Source organism: Streptopelia decaocto (genome assembly GCF_964273445.1).
Source record: "Streptopelia decaocto genome assembly, chromosome: 7".
In the NCBI taxonomy this organism is placed as follows: Eukaryota; Metazoa; Chordata; class Aves; order Columbiformes; family Columbidae; genus Streptopelia; species Streptopelia decaocto.
In genome coordinates, this window is record NC_138661.1 from 6,460,695 (window position 1) to 6,478,045 (window position 17,351).

The 17,351-nt window shown below is 40.5% G+C and overlaps 1 protein-coding gene across 1 annotated transcript in view; it reads left to right on the plus strand.

Moving 5' to 3' along the window:
- Positions 1–17,351, plus strand: part of MNAT1 (MNAT1 component of CDK activating kinase) — a 132,091-nt gene that overhangs the window by 48,519 nt on the left and 66,221 nt on the right. The window contains exons 4-6 of the mRNA XM_082059280.1: positions 1,683–1,786; positions 5,368–5,508; positions 11,493–11,618. Coding sequence (XP_081915406.1) covers positions 1,683–1,786; positions 5,368–5,508; positions 11,493–11,618 — 371 coding nt within the window. The remainder of the gene's footprint in view (positions 1–1,682; positions 1,787–5,367; positions 5,509–11,492; positions 11,619–17,351) is intronic.

Below are 17,351 nucleotides of genomic sequence, written 5' to 3' on the forward strand. Positions count from 1 at the left end.
CTTCCCATTTCTACACTTCAAGTACTTCCCTTGTAGCATCTCTGGCACTTGCCCAACCCCTTTGTTGAGCCAGTTCAGGTTACTGGGGGGTTTCTGTTGACACTGCAAAGTATCCAGAGAGTCCTGGGGTCAGAGCAGGGGAAAGAGTGAGACCTGTGGCTGTGGGAAGGGACACGAACAGGGCTGCCTATGGCTGGGTCTGTACAACTGGGCTGCATCCCACAACTCCAGCATTTTGCACCCTGTTTTCTCTTTCCACCCTTATATGCTTCCTATTTTGGTTTCTTGCTGTTTTCTTTGCTCTCAACTGATCTACCACTCTGGGCTACTCACGGTTTATCTTACCTAGACCACTCCTAAAAGCTCATTTCTGCCATGTTGCTGCGGATGGGATGACAGAAGGGATATACTCTTTACCCAGCTGAGGTGTGTGCTGTTCTGATGAGTAACACCACAGACTTCACGGTCCCTTCCATTTCTCTCTAGCAGCCTTGTACAAATGACCTGGCAGTGGTGCACGTGCCGAGGGTTCATTTGGCCCCATCACCTGAGAACCCTGAAAGAGGGAACTGAACCAAAACCTTCCAAGTTTTGTGCCGATGTTTCCACTAGAACCTCCTTCCCTTTCTTAGGGTTTGACTTATCACAACTGCTGTGCCATTGATTTCTTGGGAAGGATTTATCAATGGCAGTGCAAACTTCTCTATTGCTCTGGTAGATTTACTGTAGCCACATGACAAAACTCATTGAGGCTTCAAGTGCCATACATTGGCAGCCTTCAATAGCTCTAAGGCCATAGGCATGAGCCCAGTGTCCACTTTGGATGGGGATCACCAAGTGATGTCCCAGTGATAATGGCTTTCAGTTGGAATTCACTTGACCCACAGTTGAACCAGTGACCTAGAGGTGAAAGGTTCATGTGTTGTATCAAATTACTAATCATCCAAAACACCTTCAAGCTGTTGATTAAAGAAACTGTTTGATTTCTTGAAGTGTCTTCCATGCCATGTGTAGATAATTGGGAATGTTGCGCTAAACTATGGAGCTTGCTGGCCTACCCTGCTTGTTCATAATTAGGCAAGATATAATCTGTCACTATGGGCAGACATCAAAAGAATGTCACTTAACCTATTAATCTGGATGCATCTGCAGATTGTTCATAATAAAAGTGATTGTACATTAGCACCTTTTAAGTTACCAAATGATGTGAAAATTTTTTGTTTACCTGAGAATTTGAGCAGTGTCTATAGTCTTTGTGCGTTAGATACTCTTAGGAAATTGAATTACTTAATTTCTAAACTTGTCTTAACATGTATGTGTTTAGTCTAATTTTACAGGAATCACTGTTCTGAGCTGTAACTGCTACTTGAAAAGGTCAATGTTTTATGAAGAATATGATTATTCATGTGTATCATTACTGGTATCACAAAATAGGATGCAAGACTCAACTTGTCATCTCCTACAGATGTATAAACCTGAAGGAACTCTGCTGGCTTCTCTTCAAGTTTGCAGTGATTTAGCAGGTTGTGTCTTTCTTTACGAGGCGGATTTAAATAAATTCTGTTATTGCAACATTTAGATCTGGTTCTAGAAGGGCTAGAGAACATCAGAGCAGTATTTTTTTGTCAGTCATGCATGCTGACCTAATGCTTTTGCTTTCTGTCTTTCTAATATTTATGCAGTATTTAACTTGACCAACAATGTGGATTTGGAGAACACCAAAAGGAAAATGGAGCTCTACCAGAAGGATAACAAAGAAGTCATTCAGAAAAATAAGATAAAACTGGTTAGTTCTCCTCTCCTCTGCAATCTTTATTCATTAGTTAAAGAATTTTGGGATTTTGATGTGGAATCCTTTCTGTAATGTCTTAAAAACAAGTCAAAATTGAAGGCACTATGCAGATTTCACTTTGTATTCGGAAACTGTAGTATGCTAATGTTCTGCAATACTGATATTTAGCGCTGTGTAAAGAGATTAAATTGATAGTTGAAATGTAGTTACACTTTATTTTGGGAAGGGCCTGAAAAGAAGAACAGGCAGTAAAGTCTGCATGTAATACATCAGCACCGCATGCGTGCTGGCAGTGTCGTTGGACAATATCCAGGAGAGATGAGGTTCATTCCTGTACCAGGACAATAATTCCTTTCTCATCCAGAGGAAAAAAGGAATCCAGACGCAGACATTATGAAGGTCCCAGGAGAGAGTTGTAAAATTGAGGGAAAGCACAGGTCTGGTTTATGCAAAGTTGGAAATGAAAGATGTTGAAACAAACATTAAAACTTTTGTTCAAGAGCTGATAACAATAACATCAGGAGTATTGTATACATGATTTGTATGCAAAACACATGGTTCTTTGAAGATTCATTCATTAAAATACAGCTCAGATATCATTTTGTTCTTTAAAAATAAACTTGCAAGCATTTCTTTCTGTCAGAAAAGTTTAATCTGCTAAATATTTTTTCAGTATAAAAATACACATTGTTATCGGTTCTCGAAGGAAAATGTCTGCCCTGTGTGTGACATAACAAGGGTTTGTGTTTGTATTCCAGTTGCACTAAGGACTTGCTTTCAAATCAGTAGGGGTGAAATCCTCACTCCCCTGAAGTCTGGGGCAACACTCCCTGTGATTTCTTTAGCTCTAGGATTTCACAGGAGGAGACTGGAATCTGAAAAATGTTTGTTTGAACCTCTTCCTTTTAAAGGCAAGGAAATTTCCCTAGGGGTCCATCTCTGATCTCTTATCCTGTCTCCGACACTCCGCAATATCCTTCAGAGCTTGAAGAGACCTGCCAGACCCTTGGCTACGTGTCCCATTTTACAATGTAGGCGCAACCTCTGGGGTCACCACGAGCATCGTGGACGTGACTCGCAGATGGGCTGTGCAAGGGCTGCCTGATCGTATGGAGCAGCACAACTACTGCTCCACACCCCCGAGCCCCCCAGGCCTTCTCTTTTCTGTTCTCGATGGTCTCGCTGTGCTAGAGGCTCTCGGGTGGGAGCTGGGCGAGTCTGCGTGAATCCAGACTTACTGGAGAGACCTGGAGACATTTCCTTTTTTATTTCTTTTTCAACATTTGAAACGTTCAACATTTCTTTTTCAACAGTTGGAACATAATAATAGACTTGACGCAGTTGCTGTTACAAAAACTACATGATCTTGCCCATAAATTTACCCTTCTCCCAAAAGCCAAAAGGGTACTTTCTATAGCTCGTTTTTTGGTAGCTTTTGGAATGTCTTTACTCTTTAAATGGTAAAAGCTGTCTTAATTTCTCACCTAAAATTCTTATGGCTGGTCATTGTCCATTCCTGGTCTGACATAAATTTTTCTATCCACTGTAACAGTTTGCTTCTGAAGAATATAGATATTCTCCGTCTCCCCTCGTGCTTTTGTTACCCTTTGCTTGTTCCAGTTTGAATTTGTGTTTGGCAAGCAGAAGGGGCCAGAACTGAATGCAGCATTGTAGCCAAGCTCTTAACAGCATTTTATAAAATACTGTTTTCCCATCTCTGCTGGAAATATGTTGACATACATGATCCTAAGGCTGTTCTTTCGTAGCGCTGTCATGTGGGAGTTTCAAAAGCGGTAGTGGTCAAGTAGGTCTCTTGTACCAAGTAACAAGTGTTAGGACGAGAGGAAATGGCCTCAAGTTGCTCCACAGAAGCTCAGATTGGATATGAGGACAAATTTCTTCCCAAAAAGGGTTGTCGGGCATTGGAACAGGCTGCCCAGGGCAGTGGTGGAGTCACCGTCCCTGGAGGTGTTGAACAGACGTGTAGATGAGGTTCTCAGGGATGTGGTTCAGAGGTGGACTTTCCAGTGTTGGGTTAACGGTTGGACTCTATGATCTTGAGGGTCTTTTCCAACCAAAATGATTCTATGATTCTGTTCTATGACTGTGTTTTCTCCTCTTTAGTTTCTAATTAATGGATTAATGTCTCCAAATTCATGCCCTTATAAGTTATTTTCATCTTGCTGCTGCTACTTCTGTCCTTATGAGCATTCATTCTTTCTTACAGACGAAAATATTAAGTTACTGAAGCAATCACCTCAGGATTTGAATATCTACTTGTTCTTTGTCAGTACAAGCCATACTCTTCATCTTTGTAGCTAGTTCCTCATCACCTTGCTACTCATGTACTAACGCATCTGGTAGATCTGTGGATTTCATGCAGGACTATGCAGAGAAAGGGTTTAAGTACACAGGTTTGGATAAAAAGTTACAGAGCTATTGGAGAAAGGATTCTTGTCATTATATATATAAAAATTATATATATACATACATATATATATATATGTATGTATATATATAAAGAAATTTATCAAGGCTTGTGCTCCAAGTGGGTCACAGCTTTCCCCAAAGTGCCATTTTTCTTAAATGTCTGCTATTCTCTAGTCATAATGTAGCTTGTCACTTCCTACTTTGTTAATAGATGTTTAATTTCACTTGCTGCTTTGGTCAGTCCCGAAATAGTTTTGTCTGAATGCCGTGACGTGAGTGCGTTTAAATTTTCTTGTTTGTCCTTTATTGAATGTGGCGAAACATTATTACACTTTCTATTTACTTCTTCCCAGTTGTCATCTTGACTTTACTCTGGGCTTCACTGTGATCACCTTATTTCTTTAGATGTTGGGACTGTGTTTAGGTTATCTTGAAGCTTGACACAACCCCTCACTGCAATAATGTTTTGCTGAAACTACTTCCATGGATCAATCATCCCTTTAAGTTTTATAAGGTGTTACTGGATCTCCCTTTACTTTAGTATTTCTGGTGGGGAGGATTTGGGAAATGTTTTTGTATGTTATTGTCTTATACCTTACACAAAACTAACCTCTCTTTTTCTTCTGCTGTGATTTTCAAATACAGGTGATATAGTAATTCACAGGTTAAAAAAAGACTTTTCAAACAGTAAATTGTGAAACAAAACCTAGTCACTATGTGCTAGTTATTTCTTTTTTTCTCTTGTAGCACATGACTTCAATCCAAAAAATTCCTTATTTTCTGGGAATTTGATGTCTTTTACAGCTCATGCTTAAGTATGTTTTGGCTTATAAACTTCTCTATTAATATTCATAGATTTGTAATTTCTTATTTTTCTTCTACACCACTGCTAAACACACAACGTACTTGTCACAGAAGATGCAGCAATCAGGAACAGTATCGCGGGATTATATTTTTGGTCACCTACTTAACATCGCCTGAGAAGTAGGATGTGTGGGAGCAAAGAGAGGCGCCTTACTTAGAATTCTACCTTAAAAGCTCAAATTTAGCTGCGCTCCCGTTGCTTGGTCTGTCCTGGGTCCTGTGGTAGGTGAGTAGAGCTGTGGGCGAGCTCTGTCTGAGTTAATTTCTAATTTCCATTTCAGACACGGGAGCAGGAAGAGCTGGAGGAAGCTTTAGAGGTAGAGCGACAGGAAAACGAGCAAAGGCGCCTGCTGATACAGAAAGAAGAACAGCTACAACAGATGATAAAAAGGAAGAATAAACAGGCGCTCTTGGATGATCTGGTGAGTAACAAAACCAGGGGCTTTGAATGCTCAGCAGCAGAACAAACAGCAATGCAGTGACATTCATCTCTGCCATGGTTAACCGTGTGGAATTAACACATCTGCCCCTTTCTCTTTCCCTGTCTTGAATGTTTTATGTTACTGTTCTCTCCCCTATCGTTCATTTGGATATTATAAACAACTGTGGTTTTGGCAAGCGAAGGGCTGGGGGAAGAGTGCTTCTGGGATTCATTGACTTAATTGGAATCATTGTCCAGAATGTCCAGTGCTGGTTAGAAATTAACTCTAGGAAAGTATTCTTGGCTGTTTTAACACAAAATTAATCCTGCATAAGATTCTAACAAAGAAAAATGCAGAAGTGGGGTTTTTTGGTATTTGAAGAAGGCTGATTTCCTGGTTCTACCTGTTTTGATGGTTTTTTTGCTCATTTCTTCTCCTAGTAAGCTTCCATTGAAAGCTCTTTTATTATTGCTGATTGACTTGTGGAGGTGTATATCAAAAATTTCTTTAGCGAGTTCCGCCACTCTACCAGTTTACTTACTCGTTGACATTTGACTGCATATCTGAAGAAGAACTAGTATAGAAGTCTGGGTTTCTGTTTAATTCACTGACAATACGAGACCCACAGGCTTTGACTGTGATCAAGGATGCATTAGCGTAACTGATATGGTGACTGCTCCACCTTGAACCCAATGTCTGGTGGGTGAGGTTCTGTCACATCTGAGGCCACGTAACCACCTGCTTCTTTTTTCTTCAGCTTGTGACTGTCACATCTGCTTTGGTGTGTGTCTGATTGTGCAATTTGTGAGGGGGGTAGAGAGGAGCAGCTGAGTTGTTTTGGCCATTATGTGGATGCTCACTAACAGTCCTGAGGAGCAGTCGATAATCCGGTGTGTTGAAGCAAATTGGTCATCAGGAGCTGCTTCATGAGCTCGGCCACCTCTGCAGCGAGGAGATTGTGGAGAACTGGAGTTGTTTGAGCATTAGTCAACCCTTTTCAAATCAGAGCACCTGAATTATAAGTGGTCCCTTTGTATGCAAAACCTACTAAAAGAAAGATTTCTTGCCTTGAGTGTGTCATGTTCTCTTACTGCAAAGTTTTTGTATGCGAGTTGCTCCTTTTGAAGTGAACGGAGCTTGAATTTATTTGAGGGGTGTATGGACACCTGAAGAAAAACTCAGGCTATGTCTAGAAAGCATGTTCATCTTGTCTTTGGCTGATTTTACTACCGACTCTGCATCTGAAATGCAGTGATAGTGTGTGGGCATAGAGAAGCTCAGTAAATGTATTATTTAAACAAGATCGACGTCTCAATTTTTTTAATATCCGTGTGTGTACAGACATTCACATGATCTGACACTCATGAGAACAGTCTGTGTGTAACCTTGAACGAAACTGGAAAAAAGGAAACGTATCTATGCATCCATACATGTGTGCGGCTGTGTTAATGTGGTTTGAAGCTGCCTGGCAGATTTAAATCAGATTTTATTTCATTTCAGTTTATCTCACGTTAATATAGCATTAATTTCTGCTTTGTTATCATTCAGGATACAGATGCTTTTCTGCTTTTTCTGGAAAAGCAGAGTTCTTCTTCAAACCAAGGCAGGAGGCACTGACATCCAGAGAGCATCCATGTGCAATTTTGGAGTTCCAGGGGCTCTCCGAAGAGCTGCCTTTTCCAAAGCCAGGAGTCCTTGCAGCTTGTCCTGGGTTTAGCTGAAAGGGGCTGGTGTTTCATTTCTTGTAGACAAAGGCAGGGACGAACAGAAACGTTCTTTGAACAGCCCTCCAGTCTGTAACTTTGCATCCAGCAGTTCCTTCTCACTTCCAAGGTAAAAGTGCTTATGGTCCACACAAGTAGGAATAGTTTGACTCGTTAATGAATAAAAACTCCACTATGAACGTGAATTTAATGGCTCAGAATAGAGTTTTTTGAACTGGTTTCTGACTTATTTCAATCCTGTTCTAAGACACAATCTTAATTTACTAGAGACCAGTGGTAGGGTGTTTGGTTTGTTTTTTGGTTGTGGTGTTTCTTTGGTTGTGTCTTATTTTTATTTTTATTTTTATTTTTATTTTTATTTTTATTTTTATTTTTATTTTTATTTTTATTTTTATTTTTATTTTTATTTTTATTTTTATTTTTATTTTTATTTTTATTTTTATTTTTATTTTTATTATTTTTAACACAGCAGTCGGTTTTACTGGAAACCTACTTCACCAAATGGCTTGAGGAAATAATGGTTATAAATAATCCTTAAACATGACCAAAAGAGGTAGTTTTAACTGTGATTGCATGTGTTTTGCTGTTAAAATATCTCTGAATATTCTAAAAACAACAGAAAGGTGATTTTTTTAAAGACTTAGGAAGGAAACCGGGCAATTTTAAGTTATCTGTTTATGAAGGGGCACTGTCAGCTTACATTTGAGCCAAAGCTTGTTTTGTAATCCTAAAGGTTTATAAAGCCAGCACTGAAGTGTTTGTACAATGCCTTACCAAGTCTCTGGAAAACCAACAGTTGTTAAACAAATAAACATTTCCTATAGTCTCTGAAATCTCTTCAATGCGCTGCTGCAAACCTGAAAACGAAGCTCATAGTAACTAAAACTTAATTGAGTAATGCGGCGAAAGGAAGTATAAGCAGTAGCACTGTTAAGAACTCCATTAAGAAAAAGAATATTATATCTATGGTTGCGGGTACTGTGCTAAAACAACACGGATTAAGTTACAGCTGCAGGGATACCAGTGGCAAAACTACTGACTCAGCAGGATTTTGAGAGCAGAGGAAGGTGGGGAAACGACATTGACCTGTTGATTCTGAGTTGTCCCTTTTTTGATTAGGAACCTACAGCCCATGTGGGACCCTCCCTTACTGTCCCATTAAAACAAAACAAAACCACCAAACAACGAAATTTTTTGTGTGTGCAGGTAGAGATGTCAGGTCTTTCCTCTTCCAAGAAGACAGTTTTACCTTTGGTGAATCATAGAATCATATTTGAATCATGAAATGTCCTGAGCTGGAAGGGACCCACAGGATCATCGAGTCCAACTCCTGTCCCTGCACAGGACAACCCCACAGTTCACACCGTGTGTCTGAGGGTGTTGTCCAGTCTCTTCTTGAACACCGTCAGGCTTGGGGCCGTGACACCTCCCTGGGGAGCCTGTTCCAGTGTCCAGCACCCTCTGGGCGAAGAACCTTTTCCTCATGTCCAACCTAAATACTAAGGAGTGAGGAGATACATGGTTTCTGACATGTATTATTTATGGTATTATCATATTGAGCGAAGGTCTCAGTTGTTTACAGAGGTGTATGAGAATACTGTCCCATCTCCGAAGAGCTTATAATTTAGATACTCCAGAGGCAGGGAAGAAGGGACAGAAGTGTTTGGTTCCTGGTTAACCTGGAGAGAAAGGCTGAGGCTCCAGGAGCGTGTCCTGGGCCAGAGCAGGAGGTAAGGCCGGGCTTAGGGCTGCAGGGCTGAGCCAGGCCTGGGCAGCTCGGGCTCTACAGGCGGCTGGGACAGTGACCTGGTGCTCTGCCTGCTCCCTGTTTTGCCTCCCAGTGCTAAATTAGGCAGATTTTACATTACCTTTGTTGTAAGTGACCTCTTTAACAATAGAACCTCTCACTTGAAAGACACAACACCTTGGTGTCATTTAGATTTATTGTCTCAAATGTATTTTACATATTATTGGAAGAGCTGTGTGTGTGTTTTGTTTTGTTGTTTTGCTTTTTCTGTTTTACCTTCTAGACTTAGATAATCGGGGCTAAAATATTAAAGCACTTCCTTTGCTTACCATTTGAACTCTCTCACCTGTATACAGAGGGTTATATTAAAGGATCTGCTCTTAGATGTCTTCTGTGTTGTGAGACTTGCACCCTTCTTGTTATGAGCCTGTTCTTCACCGGCGTGGGCAATATTAATATTGCGTTGCAGCACATGGCCAAGCGGCAGGTTTTCCCTGGGCTGTGGCATAGATGAGGTTCTTAGGGACATGGTTTAGTGCTAAAATTAGGTTATGGTTGGACTCAGTCTTGGGGGTCTCTTCCAACCAAAATGTTTCTATGATTCTATAGCTTGGAGTCAAGCAAAGGGTAAGGTACCTTAAAGACATCAAGTGTCCCCACTTTTACCAGAAACTCAGGGTTTTTGAGACACATCTTTCAGAATTTTTTGTGCACAATTAGCTTTGTTCATACTAACCAGTCAATTTGTTTTCCCACACAGAAAATTGCTAGTGTGGATAAATGCTTACAGGATTGGACCTTTCCTGTGTGTTAATAGTTAACAGAAGGGTTATGTGCACATTGGAAAGGACAAACAATCCCTGACGTGGTGGCTTAACTGGCACGGCGTGGGTTTCCCACAGTTGTGTAATCTGGTTACTGGTCATTGTGTGGACTCTTGAGAGGTTGGTACAAAAATTGGCATCCTTTAGTTATTGTATTAGAAATGCAGAGAACATTTAAGGCATATGAGAGGACAGAATGACCCAGAGAACGCTTCCCGCTCTTCCCTTCTCCCCCAGCGTATTAAATCTGATGATTACAAGAATCCAACATCCTTAAACTCTGCTGCGAGCTGGCAGCACATGCTGCTGCGTGGTAGCTATGAACATGTGCAACACTTTGAAGATTGGAGACTGTAAACTAGTGCATTTGTGGTCCAAGTTTTCTCCTAGTTGTACAGAAATTAGACATCTCTTCTTATTACAAATTAAGTTTTTAATGTCTTCACTCCCCCCTCCCATTTAATCACAGAAAGTGGAGTAGGATCCTGCGCCTTAGTTGCATTTGTAACTCTGGGCCGGATCTCTCCATGTGAGATTTTTTGGCTTTTAGCACTTGCAGTCTAGTCCTAAGATGAAGGGACTGTAACAAAAATGAAGAGCAAAGAGGAATGGAGAGTGATGTTAAAAGTCAGTGTACAGCATCACTGTTTTTCGTGATAATTTCTGGAGGATACCATGAACCGCGAGGCATCTCGCCACGTTAAAAACTTCCAACATCTTACCCTGAACTAAGGAAAAAAGAAATCACAGTTCAGTTTATGAATGTTTGATTTTGTAAGTAACAAATACTGTTCAGAGTTCAGTATTTGCTTGGTTCTGTGAAACAGAAGTGTATGTGACATTTGAGTGCCCCAGGAATAAAATACTGCCCTGGAGCAGGCCGGGAAGAATCCATCTGAACTTCTTCCCTGCTCTCAGCTTTACAGTCATTCTAGCTAGGAAAGGAGTTCTCAAGGATTTTGGTGTGCATGTGGATAGTTGCATTAGTTATTAAAAATTACTTGGCCAATAATTTTCTAACTCTCTCAAGAATGCAGTTACATATATGTATGTTAATAATAATTCTGTTCTGAGAGTTGAAGTAGTTCATTCGCTTAACTGTTCATTTTACTACTTTATATATATATATATATATAATTTTTTTTTTTTAATTGGCTGGCTTCCCTAAAAATAAGTTGGTGAAGGAGAAAATAAATATGCTGTTGGTTGCACTTACAATAGTGCCATTGTGCAAAGCAGAGCAAGGATCATTTCCAAACGGCCTCAGGTGAAATCTAATGGGAAACAATTTCAAACTGGTCTGAGTTCACTGGTAGAAAGAATGTGTCTTAGATAAACATCAGATCCAAGCTACACTACTCAGTATTATTCCTCCTCTGATTAAGTTCTAATTTTTCTGATTTTAATAAATATAGCCGCATTGGCTGGTTGGAATAAGGAGCCTGTTATATTGTCTTTAATGTGGATTCTATAAAAACAGTTGTTTGCAGGTTGCTCTGATTTATGGGCTCGCTGCAGCTTTTTCTTATTACTAAAAATGATCGTTCTCTGTAAACCGTTTCTCATAGAGAGGATTACGCTGTTCTAGTGATGGCCTTTCAGACACAGCTTGCAGTTGGGAAGAATATGCAGTGTTAATTAATACTGGTTTTGGTTTAGAACTCAGATTTGTTCCTTGCATGTTTACAGGAGAGCTCCAATCTTCCTGCTTCGCTGCTTTTAGCGCAGCATAAGGACAGACCTACTCAGCTAGAAATGCAACTGGAAAAACCCAAACCTGTCAAACCAGTCACGTTTTCCACTGGCATCAAAATGGTAAGACTTGCTTGTTTCTTTTTTTTTAATGCCTTTCAAAAGACGAGGATTTCCCACACGTGAAATTTACAGGTTATTTAAACCCGAGTTGCATATTAAATGAAACAAACTTTTCCAATTAAATAAGTCACTAGGAAATAATCTAAGAATTTCATCATTCTGCTAGGTGAAATATGCGAACAATTTTCATGGCATCGCTATGAAAAAACAAACTGTACCTCTTTCTTTGCCAAGTTGTGGTGTCCTTCAGGTTGTTTTGGTCTCATTTGTTCTGGAAGCTGAAATTTTTGAAGATCAAGAATAGGCTGCACTTCAGATTTGCTTTAAGCACTGGAATAATTTGTGAGTACGAGACGGACAATTTAGAAAACGCTGCCAAGTGGTTAATTCTATTTTCCTTATTATTGGACTCTAAGAAGCAACAAGTATTTTTGCAAATGTGTTACTGCCACGGTGAAAGCTGAAGATGTGTCAGCGTTCCTGTTCTTTATCACAACATGGTACAAGTGCCTCTGCGTGGAAATGTCAGGTTTTGTGGGGGATTTTAAGGGTGGGAGCCTGAGTTACTGATGTTTTTTTGGTTTAAATCTCTGCACTTTTTTAGACTTTGCATTTTAGAATTGATAATGGTAAACGATGTCTTGAAAATAACCAACACTTTCTAACCTCCTCAACAAGACAAGAAATCAGCAAAGCAAAAACCTTTACATTAAACTAGTCTCCCATCAATCCATCATTTTATTTTGTCAGGGATATCTGTTCTGTGTTCATCATCCTCTGAGAAGTACACAGTGTAGAAGCATTTGCAGCTTATTTTTCCAAAAGCAGCGCCAGCTTTTGCAAAGTTGTACAGTGTTGTTTTCTTGTTTTCCTGTAGTATAAACTATATCTTCTCTTTTAAAATTAGAATTTGAGGCTGATCAATATGCTTTGCCAGAGGTTTTTGGTTTGTGTAGAAAATCTAATGGACAGAAAATGTTGTTTGTTTTAAAAAAATATTCAAACTGAATGCCTGTACTTTTTCTTGTCGTTAAAATATATTGTCAGACTTTCTGAAGGATGTTTGCCTTTCTTCTGGGAAAAGGAGGAACGATGAGCACAATGGAAGGACTTTCTAACACGTTTGTAAATGGATATTAAATGCAGTATGTGGTAGTGCACATTTCACACCTGCAGCCCTAAGATAACTTCATCCAGGAATGGTGAAAGACTTGGCTGAGGAGATTTCTGGCATCACGACATTTAAATCACAACGTTTGAAATAATAGGGGATATTCCAGATAACTGATCATTACCTTGTCTTCAGGAAGTGTGAGCAGATGACTAATTTTTAATGTGTTCAGTTCTAGATAAGCAAACAAAAAACCTCCCCCTGACTGACCTTAGTCTTAGATTATAAAAGAATAATTAAAAAAAATAAATTAGGAATAAGTACATTTAACAAGAAGATTAAGGACAGGAGTATTTGAAGTTGGTGACGTGCAATTTATGAGAAATAGATTGCATCAAGCAAAACAGACTTTGCACTGATGAATTTACAGTTTTTATTCAGAAAGATGAATGTTTCCGTATTTTCTTAATAAGGTGCTCGAATTAGTTATTACATGACACTGATTTTTTAGAACTCTATAGAAATTACATTATACAATAACAACAATATTGAGAATTCTGCACAATAAATGAATTAACTGGTGAACTTGTAATTTCCAAAGCAATTGTTGGTTACCACAGCCTGGGAATATTTTCTGTGGGTGTTGGGACTCGGTTCAGCGGTTGGAAGCAGATGTTGGATTTGTATGGATGACACGCAAGTTGGCAGTTTATGGGGCTGCTTTGCCATTGCTGGTCTCATTTGAATGAAATGTGTGTTCATATGGCTAAAATGCAAAATTATAAATAGCAGAGCAAATAACAGACTCTGTGAAGAGGATCTGGAAGTTTAGCTAAACCCATTTGACCCTTAGGCACCATACTGAGTTGGGGAGGGCCTTGGGTGTGTGTGTGAATATACAATAATAAATAGGAAAGGAGTTTTCCTTCGGAATGCCGAGTTGGGAAGGCTCATGGACCGGAGAGTTCTGCTGACTGCGTTGGGAATGCAAAAATCGAAAGGAAGGTGAAGAGAAGCCATAAAGGTCCATTCAAAGGCAGAAAGAGCGTTGTGCTGCATTCTGCCTCTGGTTTGAGAGGAGGTTAAGATGGGACTCAATTTACAGCAAGTGCCTCCTCAACACAGAACGTGCCAAATCCAAACAGCGCGACAGTAAATGTAGCAAGAACTGGTAACCTTAGTTGAACAAACAGGATCTGAATAGGAACTGAAGGAACAAATAGGACCTGAGGTTCACAATGTTCCTCTGGTTAATTTGCCTCGCTGTTAAAATTGACTCTGGAATGCAATGGAATCTCTAGTTCTTGGTGGTTTCACTTTAGGACTGGGATGCGTCTTGCAAAGTCACTGTAGACAAATGCAAATAGTTTGGCTCAGAATGAAGTTAGATTTGTAATAAGCAACACTGCCAGTTGTGTGTGGTTTGCTGTGGTTGATGATGCGTGACAGCGTAAGGTGAATTCCCACCTGGGCACTCACCTTAGGAGATGCTTAACATGTTCCAGGTTGAGTTTCTTTTCTGAGAACCTGAGATGCTCAGTCCATTTCTTTTGCATAGGTAGAGCTTCTGTTCCTTTAGCTCAGTTCCTGTCTGAGCCGTGGGGTTCACGTCATTTATCTCAGTGGTGGCAGCTCTAGGGTGGTACTGAGAATTTCTTTAAAAAGTACAGTTCTAGTTATTGCTCCGTTTGGCTCAGGAGTTCTGCATATTAAAGATTGTTTCTGTGAAAAGTCTGGTTTGGGCTCATGGCTAAGGCGTTTTGGCAGCATATGTTTAATGAATCACTATGTACGTTCTTCCTCTGTGCTTTTATTTTTTCCGAATTGTTTGGCCGCTGACCTTTCCTGCTGGGTGTTTTCCTTAATTCTGTTTCAAAAGAAGGGAATCCAGATAGAGCTGGTTTAGATGCCGGCTAATCCGGAGCTTGTGTTTACACAAAGGCAATAAAAATATGCCAACTGTGGCAACCCACTGTTTGGGCTTTTTTTTTTTTTCAGCCTGATGGTGAATGTGTTTCCTGGGATGGTCTTGGTCAGAGATGTTCTTCAGCCTGACTGCTAATCGGACATGTTTGCGGGGTTCTGAATTCAGAGACATGCCCGTTCTAGTCTCCTGGGCGATGCTGAAGGAAGTTGGTTCATTTAAGGTGCCCAATTAGTGCCGTGGAGCTCAGTGCCTGCAGGGGACCGAGCGTCTGTCACTTGTACGCTAAGCAAGAGCATCCCCTATAGCACAAGGCGGACAATTAGCTCATGGGGTCTCCTTCACTTTTCCCCTTGTCAAATTGGGGTTTTTTTGCTCCTTTCAAGTGGAAGCTGGTTTATTTTATTTATTTATTTGTTTTCCTTGCAGTCTGCTCATTAACTTTTAAATTTTCTTTCAGGAAATTATATCTTTGCACAAAGCCCCTTCCTTAATCCGTCCGTTTGATTTACCTCTGTAAGAGGGGGGGGAAGAAAGTGCTTCAGAGTTTTCTGCTTCTCACGCTCATATTAAAAATACGCTTTTCCACGTATCTGAGGATTTAAAGCTTTAGTAAATCTAATCTCAAATCAGTGTAAAGCTATGAAACTGTACCAGTCTTAGTTGTTTCAGTAGTGCTAACAATACTGCTTCCTGGCAGAGCTTGTACTTTAGATTTTAGTAGCTGTCAAAAAGAGCAGAGGTTGTCAGAAGCGAATGGTGTTTCTAGAATCTCTAGGCCTTAATAGGGTGTGCAAAACAAATCTGAGGTCTGGCAATAGAACCGTTTTTCTTAGTGAATATAGTGACCATTTCTAGTCAGGAGGTGGCTTTGAGGTGAAGCTAATTTGGACGTGTAAAAGGTGCTCGTATGCATTGCACATGAATAGCAGTTTGCAAATGCAGCAGGAATTAACTGCATTACGGTAATTTACTTTTTATATCTCTGGTGTTTACAGGAGCGTAGGAGCCTTTTGGTGCTTGTAGGTCTGCGCTTTACGTTACCATTGCGGTTGAAAACGCGTAGAAGTCTGGATGTATTTAGCTCCTCTTTAATTCATTAAACTGGGAACATGCAAACCTTTGAGGCTGTGGCCCAGTTATTGACATGTTTGTTAAAATCTGCGAACGCCTTAGACTGGCTGAGCCGTGTGCTCTCTTCAGCATGTTTCAGGCTGCACACCCTGTCCCTTTCCCATTCCTTCCAGTTTTATAATGGTTTTTGCTCCCTTCCACCAGCCTCCCAGGAGAATTAGCCTCTAGTGATGGCGTTAATGAAGTAATTTCATGTAGTTAAAAACTCACCTCTAATTGAATTGCCCAAATACACAGGAAAACAACATAGAAGAACATAGGTGTCCTCTGGCCTGCAACCACTTGGGAGAGTTTGCTTTTTTATGTTTTATACCCAAATACCTCAAAACTAATATAAGGCATCATTGACCATTCAATTTCTATGATGGTTTTTGTTTTATTACTTAGGGAATATTTATTAATAGAAACATTAGTGCGGAGTGCTGCTTCATCATCAGCAAGGTGGTTGCTGCCCCTCTGAATGTGCAGTTTAAATAAATGTGTCAGGGAGGGAGGGGAACCAGGTGCGCGGAGGGGACGTACTCGCCCAGGATTAAACAGCAGAGCAGCGGCGGAAGGAGGAATAGAATCCAGCTCTACTAAATTCCTGGATTCCTCATGTCGTGTCTCTTCCTCCGAGCCGGGCTCCGTCTCCTGTCGGCAGCGCCCTGACCGGCAGCGAGTTAAGAGTGAAATATCTGTTGCTGCTTCCCCGTCCAAATCGCACTCACAATGTTACGTTTAACTCCCTGTGTCTGAATATTACCAGGGTTTGACTCCAGCTGTTGCAGTTTCAGTAGCTGGATGCTGGGGAGAGCCACGTGCAGCCTGAAGCGGCCGGAGCTTGCGGGAGGGAGCAATGGAATCCGTATTTCGGAGGAACGGACCCGTCAGACACGGGATGTCTCGGACGCCTCGGGAACGCGCGTTACCCCTCGGCTGAGCTTAACGAGCGTTAGGGAATAGATTTTGCGCAGCATTACACTTGAAGTATTATTCTAATGGGAAATAACATTTTTATTTTGGAAGAAATACCTCTACATAATGTAAAACATTGACCTCGTCAGCCCAGGTCAAATTAACTGTTCTTCATTATTGCCTTTTCCCACAATATTGCTTCCTGTGCAAACAACTGCTCAGCGGCTGCTCCTGTTTTCCAGTCTGTTTCTTTTATAGCTTGTGGAGCAATTATCCAAAATCCTGTTTCAAACACAGAAAGTCAGTCAAAATACCTTTTTAATCAGTTGTGCTCCTTCAAAGTTGCTTAGACATTCACCAGGTACTCTGAGGTAAACAAAATACATGTCGCACTACGGTTTAGACGACGACTATTCCGCAGCTCCCGAGTGCTTTACCATCCGTTCTGTGGGACCAGGACCCGTTTTTGCCTTCCAGTCTTGCTTTGCCAAATCGTACTGCTTTGGTTTGGTTGATATTTGGTTTTGGTGTGGTGTTTGTGATTTTTATTTATTTTTTTTAAGCACTTTTAGTGTTTGCCTAAAGTTAAGGAAAAAAAAACATCAAGCCTGTTTCCTTCCTTCACTGTTAGCTCAGTTGGTCTATCTTCAGGCTGAAACGCCTCAGA